This window comes from Chiroxiphia lanceolata, chromosome 2, assembly GCF_009829145.1.
Source record: "Chiroxiphia lanceolata isolate bChiLan1 chromosome 2, bChiLan1.pri, whole genome shotgun sequence".
NCBI lineage: Eukaryota > Metazoa > Chordata > Aves > Passeriformes > Pipridae > Chiroxiphia > Chiroxiphia lanceolata.
In genome coordinates this window covers 50,150,127-50,165,776 of record NC_045638.1, presented here as the reverse complement: position 1 = coordinate 50,165,776, position 15,650 = coordinate 50,150,127, and the positions used below count along the sequence as shown (strand labels likewise).

General features: G+C 47.9%; 1 protein-coding gene across 1 annotated transcript; it reads right to left on the bottom strand.

The window, feature by feature from the left end:
• Positions 1-5,236: 5,236 nt before the first annotated feature.
• On the bottom strand, positions 5,237-7,383 carry POU4F1 (POU class 4 homeobox 1). The gene is made up of 2 exons (XM_032679733.1): positions 7,147-7,383; positions 5,237-6,286 (listed from the first exon to the last, which is right to left on the bottom strand). Exons 1-2 carry the CDS (start codon positions 7,267-7,269, stop codon positions 5,237-5,239), a joined length of 1,173 nt encoding a protein of 390 aa, XP_032535624.1. The 5' UTR covers positions 7,270-7,383.
• Positions 7,384-15,650: the final 8,267 nt, after the last annotated feature.

Below are 15,650 nucleotides of genomic sequence, written 5' to 3'. Positions count from 1 at the left end.
CTGGCGGCGGTGCTGGGGCCCTTCGGTGCAGACAGGCTTTCTGGTACTGCTGCTTCTTCAAAGATTTATATGTGACATCTTAGTTTAAATTAACTTTTGAGCCCTGGGTTTCATTCATCCATCTACGCACCCACCCACTAGCCGCCTGTCTATCTATCTTTCTACTATACGAAGAGACTTGCTTGAAGTTTTACCACCTCGGTCTCATCTCTGGGACCTATATATTCAGCTGACCTATATATTCATCCACTGCTTTTATCCCAAACTGAGCCTCCTTCAGGTGCGAAGGGGTTGCAAAGGAGGAAAAAGAAAAATCTTTCCAAAAGGGGAAGGAGGGGAAGCGGCGGGGGGGGGGTGGGGGGGTGGGTGGCGGGGGTGTCGTGCAGCACGCCTCCCATCAAGCTGTCTTGACAACAATTACTAAAGTTTTTAATTAGCCTCTTGTTATAATTCATTTTATTAATTTTCTAAATCTCAGTCCATGAATTATTAACAGCGGCCCCGTAATTGTGTTTGCCGCGGCGCACGTGATGGCGGCGGCCCCGCCGCGCCGCTCTCCCCGCCTGGGTCCCCTCCGCGCCCCGGCTGGGGAAGGGGCCCGGGCGGCGCCGCGTCCCGCTATTTTATCAACTCTTAAATAACATAATTACCGATAATCACACCCTCGGCTGGCAGGTGGAAACAGGTTCCCAAGCGGATTAGAATTCTGCTGCTGATCTTTTAAAAATCAATTAGGCTTGTCTCCGCTTTGGAATCAGCAGGTAAATATAATAAAGCTTTAAAAAAAAAATAGCGCCGGCTGAAAAGCGAGATATAAATAACTGGAGGGATTTAAAATCGTTTGGGAAATGCCAGAATAACACAGGGCACCACTGGCGGTATCAAGCTTTATGTGCTCGAGTCCGTCAGAGTTAAAATAATTATCTTTCGACAAATCTATTTCTCTTCGGAGGAAAGGGGGAACACGGGGAGGTGGGGAGGGAGGCACATAAACCATAAAGTCAGTGCTGTAGGACACTTCATTCTCCTTCTGGGGAGCCTTTTTACTTGTTGAACCAGGACCGAATTAGTCTTAATATCACAGGAGAGTAAAAATCAATACGACCGTGGCGGTGGGTGTCTGTTACTCACTTATGATGGCCTAATCTAAGTTGAAAGCAAGCAGAGAGCAAGTGTTAGGCAGAAAATCCGGGAGCCAAACCGGGTCTCACGGATTTAGGACTGGAAAATCACACTAGGAAAGCGGCGAAATACCTCGGTTGGGGAGAAAAAGGCCATTTAAGGGCCGGCAGCACCGAGGTGTTCTCGGCAAGGGGAACAGGCTGGAGTGCAGGAGTCATTAGAGGCGTCGGCCCCTGGCACAAGGGGGATGGGGGCGGGGGGAATATCTGTATTTTTTTGGTCTCAAATTGCTCTTTTGTATGCAAGAGACTGCAAACTGTTGAGGAATAAATGCGAACGCATGTTCTGCCTCTTCGTCTTTTATCTTACTTTTTTCCTTGGATGCAAAAGTTTTAACAGTTCTTAGTTTAGACGTTATAAATACTCTTTTCTTTTCTTTTCTTTTCTTTTCTTTTCTTTTCTTTTCTTTTCTTTTCTTTTCTTTTCTTTTCTTTTCTTTTCTTTTCTTTTCTTTTCTTTTCTTTTCTTTTCTTTTCTTTTCTTTTCTTTTCTCTTTTCCTCTCTTCCTTTCACTATATTTTTTCTTTTGATATTTTTAATAAGGCATTTATTAAAAAGGCCTCACGACCATTTTGTGGTTTTATGAACTATTCAGATTCATCTGACAGAAAGCAGGACGTTCCGGTTTTGCACAGTTTCCTACCATGAAAAATAGGAAACCCTGCAAAGCTTTTATTTTCACCATCTGTTTTATTAACATATTATTTTTTTCTTTGTACTCGATAAGGATTGTACTTATTACAAAACAAACTCCTCAACTTTTCAATACATACATCGGTCATTACTGTATGATACAAATGTGGTATCGCTTGCAACATTTCAGTCGTTTGGGACTGATGAAAGAGAAAACCCAACATTTGTTATTATTTTTATTTGTTCATTCCTGACTCTCCAAAAAATGATACCCGGTAATACTTTTCTATAAAATAATATTTTTACAAATGCATTTATTAAAAATTCTGATGACATTTCAAGTCAATAACAACAGAAACAAGGTAATTTCCGGTGGATGAGATCTATGTTTTTTTAAAAATACCTTTAGTGCTTATTTTTTAACATCAACAGTTGTTTAAAATCACAGCTTTTTTGAACGTATTATTCTCTTCTGAACATCACGTGTCTTGATTCACAGATTTACCGGCAAAATTAAAAAAGATTTGGCTAAAATATGTCTACAGAAGAAATAATCCCAGCTATTAAGTAACTTTTTACATTTGGCATCTGATCTAGTCACAGGTCATCAGAAAATAGAAAGAGGTTCTTTGATCACTTGAAGCAGTAGGTGGCATCCTATACGTTCCTAATGAACAATTGCATTCACAACATAAGGAGAGATCAGTTTAGGATTTTCATATTTATTAACCCAAAACAAAAATAAAGTATCTTGTTACATAATTAAGTGCAATTAGGCCAGTCAGAATAACATATAAACCTGAAACCACCCAAGCTTTTCTTCTTTATACATATTTTGTAGGTGCATAATCCTTTCCAGCACACTGAAAAGAAATACTTCAGAAGTCCTTCTTAAAATTTTACTTTGATTTATATTCTGCAGTTATAGAATAAATTTCAAGAAACACACGCAGCTAATATATAGTTAATTTTATTCGGAGCACCGATTTTCACATAAGAGCTATCTCAAAGTAATGATTTCTGGATTTAAGCAGAAAAATACATCTCTCACTATTTTCTTTTTGGTAGAATTAGTCTTATCATCTAACGGCCATACCTTGAATTTACCAGCCGTGTCTCGGAAATATTTTTTTTTTTAAATGCACCCAATAATAATAGTAACTATTCTGTTTTCACGTTTGTTTTATTTGTAAGTATGCTGGGACGCATCTCCCTGTTGTATTTTGGCATACAGAAATATTTCTGATAGAAATAAAAGTAATAGAGTAAAGACACAACCAAGGAGAAAGCTCAGCAAACATACATGGACAGGTAGATTATTCAGTGAGACATTTTAGGATCCACACGTGGTTGCAGTTTGTAACCCTTTTATGTTGTTTTGTGCATTAAAGAAAATATTTACAATCGTCTTTCTTATCTTTTTTTTTTTCCCGTTTTTTTCTTCCTTTTTTTTTTCTTTCCTCTTTTAATTCTAAATACAAGAACGTGACAAGAACGTTTGTGTTTTCGGTGAAAACAGGCAGTTAAACTGTGAAATTACACCATCCACAAAAGATTCTACCAGAAGCTAGTCTATTTAGTGCTCAGTTTCAAAATGCATAGAATGTTTGCGCTGCAAACAATGATACACGAAATAATAATAATAATATTAATAATAAAATAAATAGATAAATAAATAAATAATATAGAGACTTTAACACGGATCTTTCTATGCCTTTTTTTCCTTTTTTCTTTTCCTTTTTCTTTTTTTTTTTTTATTTTAGGTCATGTCATGCATAATTTCAGTCTATTGTTTCTTTTGATTTAAACGGAATGGTATTTTCTTTGCAGAAATTCCTTGTTACTTGAAAGCCTTAGTAGTCTCTCTGCAAAAGCCAGAAGCAGCGATGGCTTCTGCACGTCGCTGCCCTTTTTACCTAACAAGCCCTGATACTTTTTTTGTTTGTTTTCAACTCGCGAGATATGTAACGCACTTTGATAGTTATTAGTACTACCAGCATCGTTTTTATGGTATAACATCATCGCTTCCAATCCAGGAGACTGTGATAGTGCAAATTGAACCCCACACACCCCTCCCAAAAGCCATCCTCTACATAACGTTTATTATTTACAATAAAAATCTTTAAGCCCAAATTTTTTTGTTGCGTATTTGTTCCCAACATGCAGACCCCTCAGAAACAAATGTTATTTCAAACCCATTTCAAACTGCTGATTTCTTTTGCCTACCGGGTGCAATAACCCTCAGCCCTCGGAAAAGACAAGGCAGGACCTTACCCTAAATCCTGCATATTTGGTGGGGATGCCGGGGGGTATAGGGTTGGGAGCAGCGGGGAGGGAGGGAGAGGAGAGGACATACTTAACCACGAGCATTAATGAGTGTGAACATAATCTTTTGCAGAGCATCCCCGCTCTGGCAGGTTTGGCATCTGCCTCCAGATGCATCTCTGCAGAAAGAGGGACCTGTCTTTGGACACAGCTGGAAACGCAAACCACGCAGGCGAGGGAGGAGGAACAAAGGGGCTGTGGAGTAACTTTTTTTTTTCTTGTTTTCCTTGAGCTAGCTAGGATTATTGAGGCAACAACGGAAAGAGACTGCTCCCGAGCTTTGGGAGGACCGGCTATCCCGTCGGGCTGCGGCGGCTCCCCCGGCTCCGGCCCCTGTCCCATTCGCACCGCTCCCCCGCTACAGACAAGACCCATCGCCAAAGCCTCGCGCAAAACCGCGTTTGAGGAAAAACAAACAAACAAACAAAAAAAACCAGAAAAAAATACCAAAGCAAACAAACAACAAAAAAAACCAAATCCAAGCCAACCAAAGAAAAAGTTTCCCACACCAAACCACCGCCGACCTCATTCATTATCAAGCCAAGGAAAAGAAAGAAAAGCATAAAGTAATGAAAAGAGACCCAAACCAAACGTAGCATCAGCATCACCGACAGTTTCGCCTTCCGGGTTTGTTGGTCGGTTTTGTTTTCCTTCGGAAAGTTGTGACTTAGGTTTCTCGGTTTGTGGTTGTTGCTGTCACGGTGTTTATTGGTGTGTGTCTGTGTGTGTTTACGCTTTAAGTTGCGCTTTCTCCCGCTTTCTGTCAGGGGGTGGGGGGTAGAGGGGGAATGGGCCCGCAGAAGTGACCCCCGTGGGTTTCCAGAGCGTTTTTACCTCCTCTCTCCTCTTTCTTCTCGTTGATGTCCCGGTGTCTTTTTTGTTTTAATAATTGATAGCGCACCCCCCTCACACACGCACACACACCCCCCCTCTCCCCGACTAGTTCGCCTTTAGTTTCTACATCGTCCCGTGGTCCCCAGGAGCCTCCCACGGCGTCTCAGGCGACGGTGGCGGTGCGTGGGCGTCCCCCGCGGCCCCGGCCCGGCCCCCCCCCCCCCGGTGCCCCCGATACTGGGGCCGCCCCTCCCGCCCGCCCCTAATAGGTGGCGGAAAATTTCATCCGTTTCTGCTTCTGTCTCTGGTTGCAAAACCAAACCCGCACCACGTTCTTTTTGAGGTCCAATTTCTCGGCGATGGCGGCGATCTTCTCGGAGGAGGGCCGGGGCTGGACGGCGAAGTACGCCTCCAGTGAGCGCTTCTCTGGGGCGGCGATGGAAGTCCGCTTGCGCTTCTTCTCGCCCCCGTTGAAGAGCTCGGGCTTGTTCATTTTTTCCCGCTGGGCGCCCTCGGCCTCCTCCAGCCAGGCCTGCAGGATGGGTTTGAGGGCGATCATATTGTTGTGGGAGAGGGTGAGGGACTCGAAGCGGCAGATGGTGCTCTGGCTGAGGGAGCCCACCCCCGGGATCTTCAGGTTGGCCAGAGCCGAGCCCACGTCGGCCTGGGTCACCCCCAGCTTGATGCGGCGCTGCTTGAAGCGCTCGGCGAAGGCCTCCAGCTCTCGTGGGTCCGTGTCCGAGTCGCAGATGGAGGCCAGGCCGGCTGCCCCCACCACCGCCGCCGCCGAGGCCACCTGCCCCGCGGCCCCGTGGTGCGCGGCCACCAGCCCGGGGTGCGGCAGCCCCGACGGCATGTTCATGGCGGCCGGGTGCGAGAGGTGGCCCAGACCGTGCATGTGCGAGTGCGGGTGGGCCGAGGTGGAGATGAGGCCGCCGCCGCCTCCGCCGCCGCCGCCGCCGCCCCCGCCGCTGCCGGCCCCGCCGCCGCCGCCGCCCGCCCCGTCGTGGCCGCCACCGCCGCCGCCTCCGCCGCCGCCGCCGCCGGGCATGAGAGCGAGGGACGGGGAGGTGATGTGGTCGAGGAGGTCGCCGGGCTCCAGCGCCTGGTGATGGTGGTGGTGGTGGTGATGGTGGTGTGCCAGGGGCACGGTGGAGGTGGAGGTGCAGGGCACACTGTTCATGGTGTGGTATGTGGCGTCGGGCTTGAACGGGTGGCTCTTGCCCTGCGAGACAGCGATGTCGACGGCGGCCAGAGCCTCGGCCCGCGCCAGCAGGGTCTCATCGAGGCTGGCGAAGATATTGCTCTGCAGCTGTAGGAGACACAAAACAGAGCGGGGTGCAGGGAGAGAAGGGCAAGGGGGCAGAGATGGGGCAAAGCACGGAGGGGGAAGGGGACGGGCGGGGGAGAGCGGGGGGTTGCGGGATCGCCGTGGGAAAGGAGGTGGAAAGTTGATGGAGGGGAGAGAGAGGTGGGCAAAGTTGGGGTGATCGTACGGACGGGGAGCCGACAGTAGGATGAGCGTGTAAAGGGGCACGGGGTGGTGGCGGTGGGGAGCCAAGAGGTTAGGGAAGCGTGGTATAGCAGGCGACAGCACGGGGAAGTGAGGAGAAACAGGGGATGGGGTACAACAATGGAGGGGGGAGTGCGGGGGGTGGGGGGAAAGCAGGGAGAGAGCAAAAGAGGAGAAGAAGAGGCGAAGAGTAGAAAGGGCAGGAAGCAAGGGGGAATCCGAAAAGGAGAGGAGGAGGGAGTGAAGGGAAAAAAATAATTGAAAGGAGAGAAATGGAACGAAAGGAGAAAAGAAAGGAGGAGAAGAAACGGATCTGTAACTCTCAGCTGGGGAATTGTGTCAAACACAAGAGCACATAAAACGCATTCCTTTTCAGAGGCCGAGTCATAAAAATTAATACAGAAAGTGGATGAAGTCGGAGACTCGTGTGAACACCGCTTTCAAAAAAGATCACAGGCGCTCAGATGATTGCAGAGGAAGACATGAAAAAAACATTAAGCGCCGCTTGTCAAAATGTGCCTCGCAGCGTTTTTTATTAATGCACATACACATACATGCAGTATACAGAAAAGAGAGAGAGAGAAAGAAAGAAAAGTGCGTGCGTGTGTAAAAGAGAGAGAAAGAAAGAAAGAAGAGAGCTGCAGCTATCTATCCCTTACCGGTGGAGTTGGTAGACATGCTCTTCTTATTGCTTCCGAGCTGGAGTGTAGAGTGGGGTATTTGTGCTCAGGTAGGGTGGGATGCATGGCAAAATGCGGCTGTTTGCTATTCATGGACATCATCTTGAAGGCTTGGCATGTAAATCCACAAACACTCCTAAAGTCGGGGGAAAAGTGCTCTCCGGGCTCTCTCCTCCCGCCGGGGGAAGCCGCTGACAGCGGTGACGGAGCCGGTGGTGGCGGCGGTGCCGCAGCGGACCCTGCCCCCGCCGCCGCTGCTGCCGCGGTGGCCGGGGCTGGGGTGGGTGGGCGAGCGGGCGGCGAGGCACCCTCCGGCCCCCGCCGTCTCCCTCACTCCCTCCCTCCCTCCCTCTCTCAGTCCTCTGCCTGCCGCTGCCCGGCGCCGGGCGCGCTGCGCTGCGCTCTGCCCGCACCTGAGCCCCGCATCCCGTGGCTACCGCCGGGCGGGCTCTCGCGAGAGCGCGGCTCCGGCTTTGACAGACATCAGCTGTCTCCCCCCCTTCTCCTTCCCCTTCTCCCTCCTCCTTTTCCTCCTCCTCCTCCTCCTCCTTCTTTTCCTCCCGCCGCCCCCGGTCCCTGCCTCCACGCGCCTTGTTGCATTTCCCGCAGCCCTCGCCCGTCTCGCCGGGGCGGCGGCGGCGGGGCCGCTCTTATAGAGAACGACACCGAGCACCGGCGGCTGCGGCACCTGTGGCTGCCACACGTGCGCGCTGCGCGGCCGCCGGCGCGGCCCGGGGCGCCCCGATGGGGCGGGGATGGGCGGGGTGCGGGGCAGGGCGCCCCTTCTCTGCCCTCGGAGCGGCGGGGGGAACCAGCCCGGCCCCCGGCACTGAAACACAAAGGTGCGCTGCCCCTCCGCTCTGCGGAGCCCCGTCACAGAAAGGGGCGTCCTCCGGCCGCTCCCCGCTCCTGCCGCGAAATGTACACCGGCTCCTGGAGAAGAACTGCGGTGGTAGACATTTGTTTGAACCGCTCAGAGACTATGGGTTTCCCTGTAATTTAATTTCCCCTCACCTCGTGTAGTTTTAGTGAACATACTGCTGTTCCAGCTGCCGCGGGTGACAGGCGCTGCGCCCACGCGGGGCGTGTGTGCGTGTGCGCTCTGCACGGGCAGCGCCGCTGAGGTGAGGCTGTGCATCTCCTCCTGCTGCCCAGCCCCAACTCCGCTCCGTGGGAAAACTCAAGTTTCACTGGCGTGGCCTGAAGCAGAAAACAATCACAAACAGAATCTTTCCTTCTTTTCTTTCTTTCTCTCTTCTTCTTTCTTTCTTTCTTTCTTTCTTTCTTCTTTCTTCTTTCTTTCTTCTTTCTTTCTTCTTCTTTCTTTATTTCTTTCTTTCTTTCTTTCTTTCTTTTCTTTCTTTCTTTCTTTCGTTCTTTCTTTCTTTCTTCTCTTTCTTTCTTCTTCTTCGTTCTCTCTTTCTTCTTTCTTCTTTCTTTCTTTCTTTCTTTCTTTCTTCTTTCTTTCTTTTTCTTTCTTTTCTTTTTCTTTCTTTCTCTCTTCTCTCTCTCTTTCTTCTTCTTTTTTTTTTTTTGTTTTCTTTTTTCCTTTCTCTCTTCCTTTCTCTCTCCCTTTCCCTCCGTTCCTCATATCTTTCTGTACATTTTTCTCTTCTCTCCTCTCCCACCCTTTCTGCGGTTTATTCTTTGAATACTCTTGCATTTGAACCAGTTAAGGATTCACACCAGGGTTAATAGTATTATGAGTGATTCGAAGGTTATGTTCCGTTTTAGAGTAGATTCAATTTTTTCTTAGGGTTGTTTATGGAGTTGGAGGTAAAACTGTGGAATCAGTGAGTCTGCTACTGTGCCTGCGAGATTAATGTGGATTCTTAGCGAACGGCCCAAGGTGAATCCTGGCCCCTGGGGCACGCTGGAGCCGTCCCTCGGTGACTGACCAGATGCTATATTGTTTGTTCCGGCAGGGCTGCGGGCAGGCAAGCCGCGGGGAGAGGCAGCAGGATATTTGGATCAGGGATGTGACAGCCTGGGAGTGCAACGGAATTGTTCTGTTTCTCCTGAACGCTTCTTATTTATGCGCATAAACACAGCCGAAATGGCACGCAGGCAAACGCGCACACAGGCACACACACGCACACACTCGAATGCATACACACACAGAGCACGCACCACAACCCCAGGTGAAGTCCACATCTGTCTTCATAAGCCCTTTCCTAGCTCCCCAGTCAGTCCAGGAGGAAGGGGACGACTGCCAATTACTTGTGCGAGGGGGAGCCAGGTCTCCATCCATTACTGCGTCCCCTGGGGTATCGGAATGCAACTTCATCTCTGAAGAGAGTGTAACTTGAAACTGGGCTTGGACTCCCCTTATTTATCGACATCATTGTATCAGAATCGACAAACCATACTTCATATGTATTTATTTCATTTTTTTTCTTTTTTAAAGCTGTATGACTTATTCTAGCTACTTCTAAGCGATCATGGCTTGTAAAGGAAAAGCCACCTGGAGAAGGGATGGGGAGCAGTAGGAAAGCGGGGGACATCACCGTTTTTCTCCAAAGTTGCTGAAAAGCGCCCAGAGGCAGGAGCAAGGCCCGAGCCGAGCAGCCTGTCGTTCCCACCCAGCGGCGAGATCAAGCCCGCGGCACGCGCCAGGGGGCTCCTGGGCAGACCCCGACGGGGAAGGGACACGGATAGTGGTGATCACGTCCTCGTCCCGTGGAGGAAGGCGTGGGATGCTGTTCCGCCTGGGATGCGTGGGTGTTTGTCAGTGCGTCTCTGCGCGTACCCCGCTCTCTAGGGTGCTGTCAGGCCAAGTACACCAGGTTTCCCTAAGGAAAACATTGAGAGGAGGGAAAATTGTGCAAGTGGTGGCAAAGGCTGCCGAGAGGAGGATTTCCAGGCTGAGCGGTGACTTTCTTTCATGCCCACATACACCGGGGACCTGCTTTGCGCTGCGGCCGTGTCTTTAACCTCTGGGCTGGCAGGGGTTGGGCCGAGGCAGCGAGGGCAGGCCGGGAGGGCAGGCAGCCACCAGCGGGATGGGGATGGGAGGCTCAGGCAGGCGCTGCTGGACGAGACTTTGTCCTTGGTTGGAGGAACTTCAACCCCACCAGTACTTTTAAAACGACCCCTTCTGTTCACAGGTTTTTTTTTTTCGGCCAGAAAGGCAGAGAATTCAGCCCTACTCACACCTCCACCCTAGCGCCAGCCGGAAGCTAAGGAGGTGAGGACCTTTAGAAGTTATAAGGGTCCTTTCCCACCTCTCCAATGTCTTCTGGCCGCGGGGTTGTGGGTGGGCACGCTGTTTCTGCAGCTTGCGATATGCGTCTGCTGGATACTCCTCGGGGATGAAGCAGTCCCACCCGGCTGGAGAGACACCCCTCTCAAAAGCTCCTCACTCCAGTCACAGAAAGTGCTCGGGCCTCTGTCACCGCGGCTGCCCGAAGGACGTGACTGGCAAAACCTCCGGACCCCGGGGAGGAGGCGGGCTGCTGGGGCCTCCTGGGGAGGCTGCCGCCGGCCTCCGCCCATTCCCTCCTGCTGCCCCGGAGGCAGAAGCCTCCGTATGGACTTGCAGCCAAGATTTCCCTCTGTCTAATCTTTCAGGAGAAGGGAGGAGCAGAACAAGAGGTTTTTTAGGGCACTGCTTGGTCTGTCACCTATCAAGTCCGGGAGGTAAAACTTCCCTTCGCGGTCCTTGGAAAAAAAATTTTTTTAATTTTTTTTTTAAGAGGTGAAGCACTAACTTCACGCTAACTTTTAAAGCAACGCTCAAAATTAGAGCCCGACCCTAACTCCCGCTCCAGCGTCGTAGCCCTTCTGCTCCTCTACACCGAGTGCAGGGGCTGCTGCCCGGGGGGATTCCCCTGGGCACGCCGGGGATCAGCCCCCCATGTCAGCAGCCCTCGGCGGCCCCTCCTCTCCCCACCACACACAGCCAGCTCCCCGAGCAGACGGCTTGAGCCAGGCTCAGAATCGCACGGGCCTGGTAATAGATTTTATCTTAATGTTCGCTCTTATTTCTATTCCTCGTGGGTACGTCCAGCCTCATGAATACTGATGGCAATAAACTCGCAGGCTTTGAGGAGCGAGTTCATTGGCGACACGACCATGCTGTAGCCCTACTTTTATGGCCCGAGATGCTCAGTAAAGCGAAAGAGGCATATATATATATAACGCATTTACATGTCTCCCGCAGTTTTATCCGGCTTCAAATGCAAGAAATAGGCAGATTTCCTTAATTGACTGAACAACCTATCTCGAGAAAGTAATAAAGTAACCCCTTATTCCCACAGTGAAACGATTTATAAATTAATTACTGTAACCCATTGTATTTGATTTCTCTTTTAGGATTCCCCAAAGATAAATATACTAAAGCTTATAATATTAAGTATTAACGTCTGATCATAGTTTGCTGTATATCTCGACTTTTAAAAAAATGTTAATGTGGATCTCATGACTCACTCTAAACCTTCTGGATATTTTTATTTCACCAAATGTTAGCTTTACATTTTGTAGTCGTAGTATTTGTCCTACCCCGAGTGTCAGTGGGAGCACTGAGAGAAAACCTACAGTACATGTGTTATTTGGTGAAGTTCACAGAAAGTCAATATCCTATCTAGTGTAAAAGTTATTTTCCATTTAGATGATAAAAATTAACCTTCAGAAGAAAAAAAAAAAGTAAAAAGAACCACAACAAAACCCAATCAACCCTTTGGGTGAATGCACAAAAAGTATTTCCTTGTCCTAATGAGGACCTTCCTTACATCAGCAAAGATCTGCTAATTACTGATGTACAAGCCGCAATAATTGCTTTTGCAGCCAAAGTGTAGAATGTTGTCATATTAAAAATTGAAACGCTTGATGGTGATTTAAGTCCCAAGGTAGTTCACAACGTCCCCTTTCGGGTAAGGAAGGAGACCGGAGGAGCCAGGCAGAGGTCCGGCGAAAAACACTGCAGGTCCTGTCGGTAGTAAAGTTTCTCGATCTTTCGTAAAAGTGATGCAGAGGAATTACAAGCTAAGCAAGATGCCCCTCCAGCAAAACACCTCCCAGACCCTGCTCGCTTTTCACACCCGCTCTGTGGGCAAACCAGTTGCTGGCCCGCGCTCTCGCTCTAAGGACGCCACATTTCGGTGGGTTAGCCTGAAAACGCAGCCTTCCTCTCCCCGGAAAGACACGGAGAGGGGTCGGAAGGGGCAGGGGTCGGTCGTCAGCCGCGTCTCACCGCGCTCCGGGGTCCGCTCGGCTGCTCAAACAGAGAGCAGAGCACTCGGCTTCCCCCCCCCGCGCGAATCAAAGTACCTTCCGAGGGGCTGGGAAGTAGGCCTTGTCATGTAACACATTGCCCTGATTTATTAAAATTTTAACGAAATCATGCATATTTTAACAGCCTTTAATCACTGCATGAAAATTTAATTCATGAACTGTAGCGCGTTTAAATAAATGAAGTGTTAATTCATTAGGATTAATTAATTTGTTAAAGGATTGTGTGCAAGGTTAAGGTGGAATAAAAACTCTTTGTTAGTTTCGAGTCTTAATCACCGGGTTTTGTTAACAATGAAGGTGGGAAAAAAAACCAAAACAAACCCGCGACGTGGGTTTGCGTGGGGCGGGGGAGCCGGGGGAGGGCAGCGCCATTACTTCTCTCCCCAAAATTTGGAGACAGCTCTAAGGCGGACAGGTAAAAAAAACCCCAAAAACTAAAACAAACCAAAAAACTCTGACATCATTTTCTGTGAGGTTCGGATGCCCATGTAGTCATCGAGCCCTGTGGCTGGTTCCCACTGCTTTCCCAGGCATGCACCAAGCGGAGAGTGATCTGGGAAAGGGACAGGGACCCTTCTCATCCGTACCTGGTCCTCGGGCTTCTCTGGCACATTCTGCTGGCTTGAAACTGGCAGCCGATGGCCCAACGAGGATCAGGTAGGAATGTCAGCTGCCCAGTAGGTAGCTTGACTGCTTGTCCACCTAGCTTCCCTGAAAACCAGCAGACCACACCCACACTGCCTCTAAGAGCACCCACTGCCTCTAAGAGCTTTAGAGAGGAGACTGCTTTCTATTGAGAAAAGCCAAAGAAACCAGAATACAGTTTCATCCTCTGCTGCTATCTCTCACTACATTCACAGCTGTAAAAGCACACACAAGCTTTCTCCTGTGCCAGCTGTGCTTTCCCCTCCATCCTTCAGCCAATGATGATGGCTTTTCCAGTTAGAGCTAAGGGACACTGAGGCAATAGCTCAACTTTGGACCACAAAGAGAAGACAGACAGGTCTTTAGACCAGGCCTGAAAAGTGGGTGGCTTGTCACAGCAGTAGACTTGTCACTGCTGCAAGGGACAAAGGCACAGGAAGGGCTGGACCTGGGTTACTAGCCAGCAGGGAAATCCTCGGAATAATCATGAACCTCTATAATGAGTTACCTTAGAGCTGCTCTTCCTCTCACCCAAACCTGGGAAGGAGGAAGTGGAAGCCTTAGTCTATGTACACAGGTCCTATGCCAAAAAGCAGCAAGGAAGGAGTGTCCCCAGTTTGCAAAACATTTATCATAACCACAGCACAGCAGAGGTGTGTAAAGACTGCATTTCAAGCCTGTGGTTGCTAGGAGTCAGAGGCATGACTTTGATGCTGTGCAAAAATTAGGATCAGACTCAGTTAAACTGCCTTTAAATGGCATTGCTGGGTGAGGGAAACAGTGAAATGAAGAATGTCGAAGGATGGGAGACCCAAGTTAACACACCTCGTATTGTGTGTACAAGCTATACATTGTCCCCTTTCCCCCTTTTAAAGGATACTTCACAAAGAGATAATAAAGCACATTTAAAAACAAACACAGCTCAAGTCACTCTCTGGTGCTGGTACACAGAGCTGTTCTGGCAGCCCTGACCCAAGAAAGCAATACCAAGCAGAACCGGGCTCCTACAAGGCCTTTAGGGAATCATGGAGAAGCAGGTCACTTGCTAGACTTCATGTAGGTGAAAAACTGCCAATAACAAAGTAAAAACCTGACCTTGGCATTCTTGCTCTTACCCAGCAGATTTCACTGGCAACAAACCTAGGCTGGTAGCAAACTCATTTTTCTGTGTTACCTATTGTCCTGGAGAGCATTCTTCCATGTTAAAATCTGCAAGTTGACTTGTATTTAGTATAGGAGGTATTATTAGAGGAAGTAAAAATTTTATGACCTATTAAATATCATTAGACATCATAGATCTCTTCTGTACATCCCTTTGAAACGTCTATTGTCAAAAATTAGCAGCAATGCACTCTAGTTTAGGCTGTTTTATTAAATGCAGAAAGAGATTAAGTAAGCCCAGCATTGACAGAATGCAACCTGGAGAACTGAAAGAAACCCCATGTACAGCTGACAAATTTATAAGTGAAGAAACCCTAGTCATTACATATAGTTGAAATTTTTGAGTTAATATCGCATTGATCACACTACCAATTTTAAGCCAAAAGGAATCTACACGAACCAAATAAGACAAGAATTCAGAACAGTTTCAGCTTTACAACTTGTGACACATAAAATGCTCCTACTTACAGCACTGGATGCAATCACAATCTGCTCACTATAGCTGTGGCTGAGATCTGAGAGTATGAGAGAGCTTGGAAATCAAGTAATTACAGATAATGATGATAGCTTTCTTGCAGCTATGTAGAAAGTTACCAGCCCAGAGTTGGGAGGCTGTACATGACAATATATGAGCTCCCACAACCATTCCAAGCAAAAAGCCAGCACTCAGCCTGATGGCCTTTTCCCTTTCCCATCTTGAGAGTAAGAAATTTACGACCTCAATTTTCAGCATTTAACCTTGGGCTTGGCTCTTCTATCCATTCAAGTTGCATGATATGTACAGTCAAAATACATGTATTGAAGAGCAAGCCTGTATGTGATGTTCCTGACCAAAAGACTACAAAGTAGCATAAAAAACCTCCACTGTTCTCCTTTATTTTAGTTTGATTTCAGGCATGACACCAGTTATATTCATATTTCCATAACTGAAAGTGAAAAATGAAAAAGCAGAGTCTAAAATGAAGTCCATCAATGCACCCCCCAATGCCAAAATGAAACAAACCCAAAACTATAGTACTTATTTACTGTGTATTTGTGACTGTTCTGTAACGCAAGGATGTTTTAAGAAAGTGTTTGTGGCAGTATTTTTTGATTTATTAGTAAAACTAGCCAAATTAAGTAACAGCTCATGTCTAGATGGTGTTGAAAGCTCCCTAATTTCTGAAAAAATATATTAAAATTGAACAACTAGATTTTTCTGTGAAGATTAAAATTCAAGTGGTATACTGAAAGCAGTACATGAAAGCACAATGCCATCCTGCCTGTCATCAGGAAAGAGTCTTTGCATGTATGGCTTGAACAATGATTTTTTGGTAAAGCTCAAAAAAGAAAAATCACAGTTTAGAATGAACACAATTACATAAATGCATGCCCACATTACAATGTGAAATGCAGTTCTCGTTCAAACAACTTACAGGACTTTACAAAAGATGAGCCAGTCTACT

Bases quoted from the DNA above. Each gene is read 5' to 3' on its own strand.
- POU4F1 (XM_032679733.1), bottom strand. From the start codon at position 7,269: ATGATGTCCATGAATAGCAAACAGCCGCATTTTGCCATGCATCCCACC. The intron at 6,287-7,146 runs GTAAGGGATAGA...TGTCTCCTACAG, and splicing joins CATGTCTACCAACTCCACCG to CTGCAGAGCAATATCTTCGC.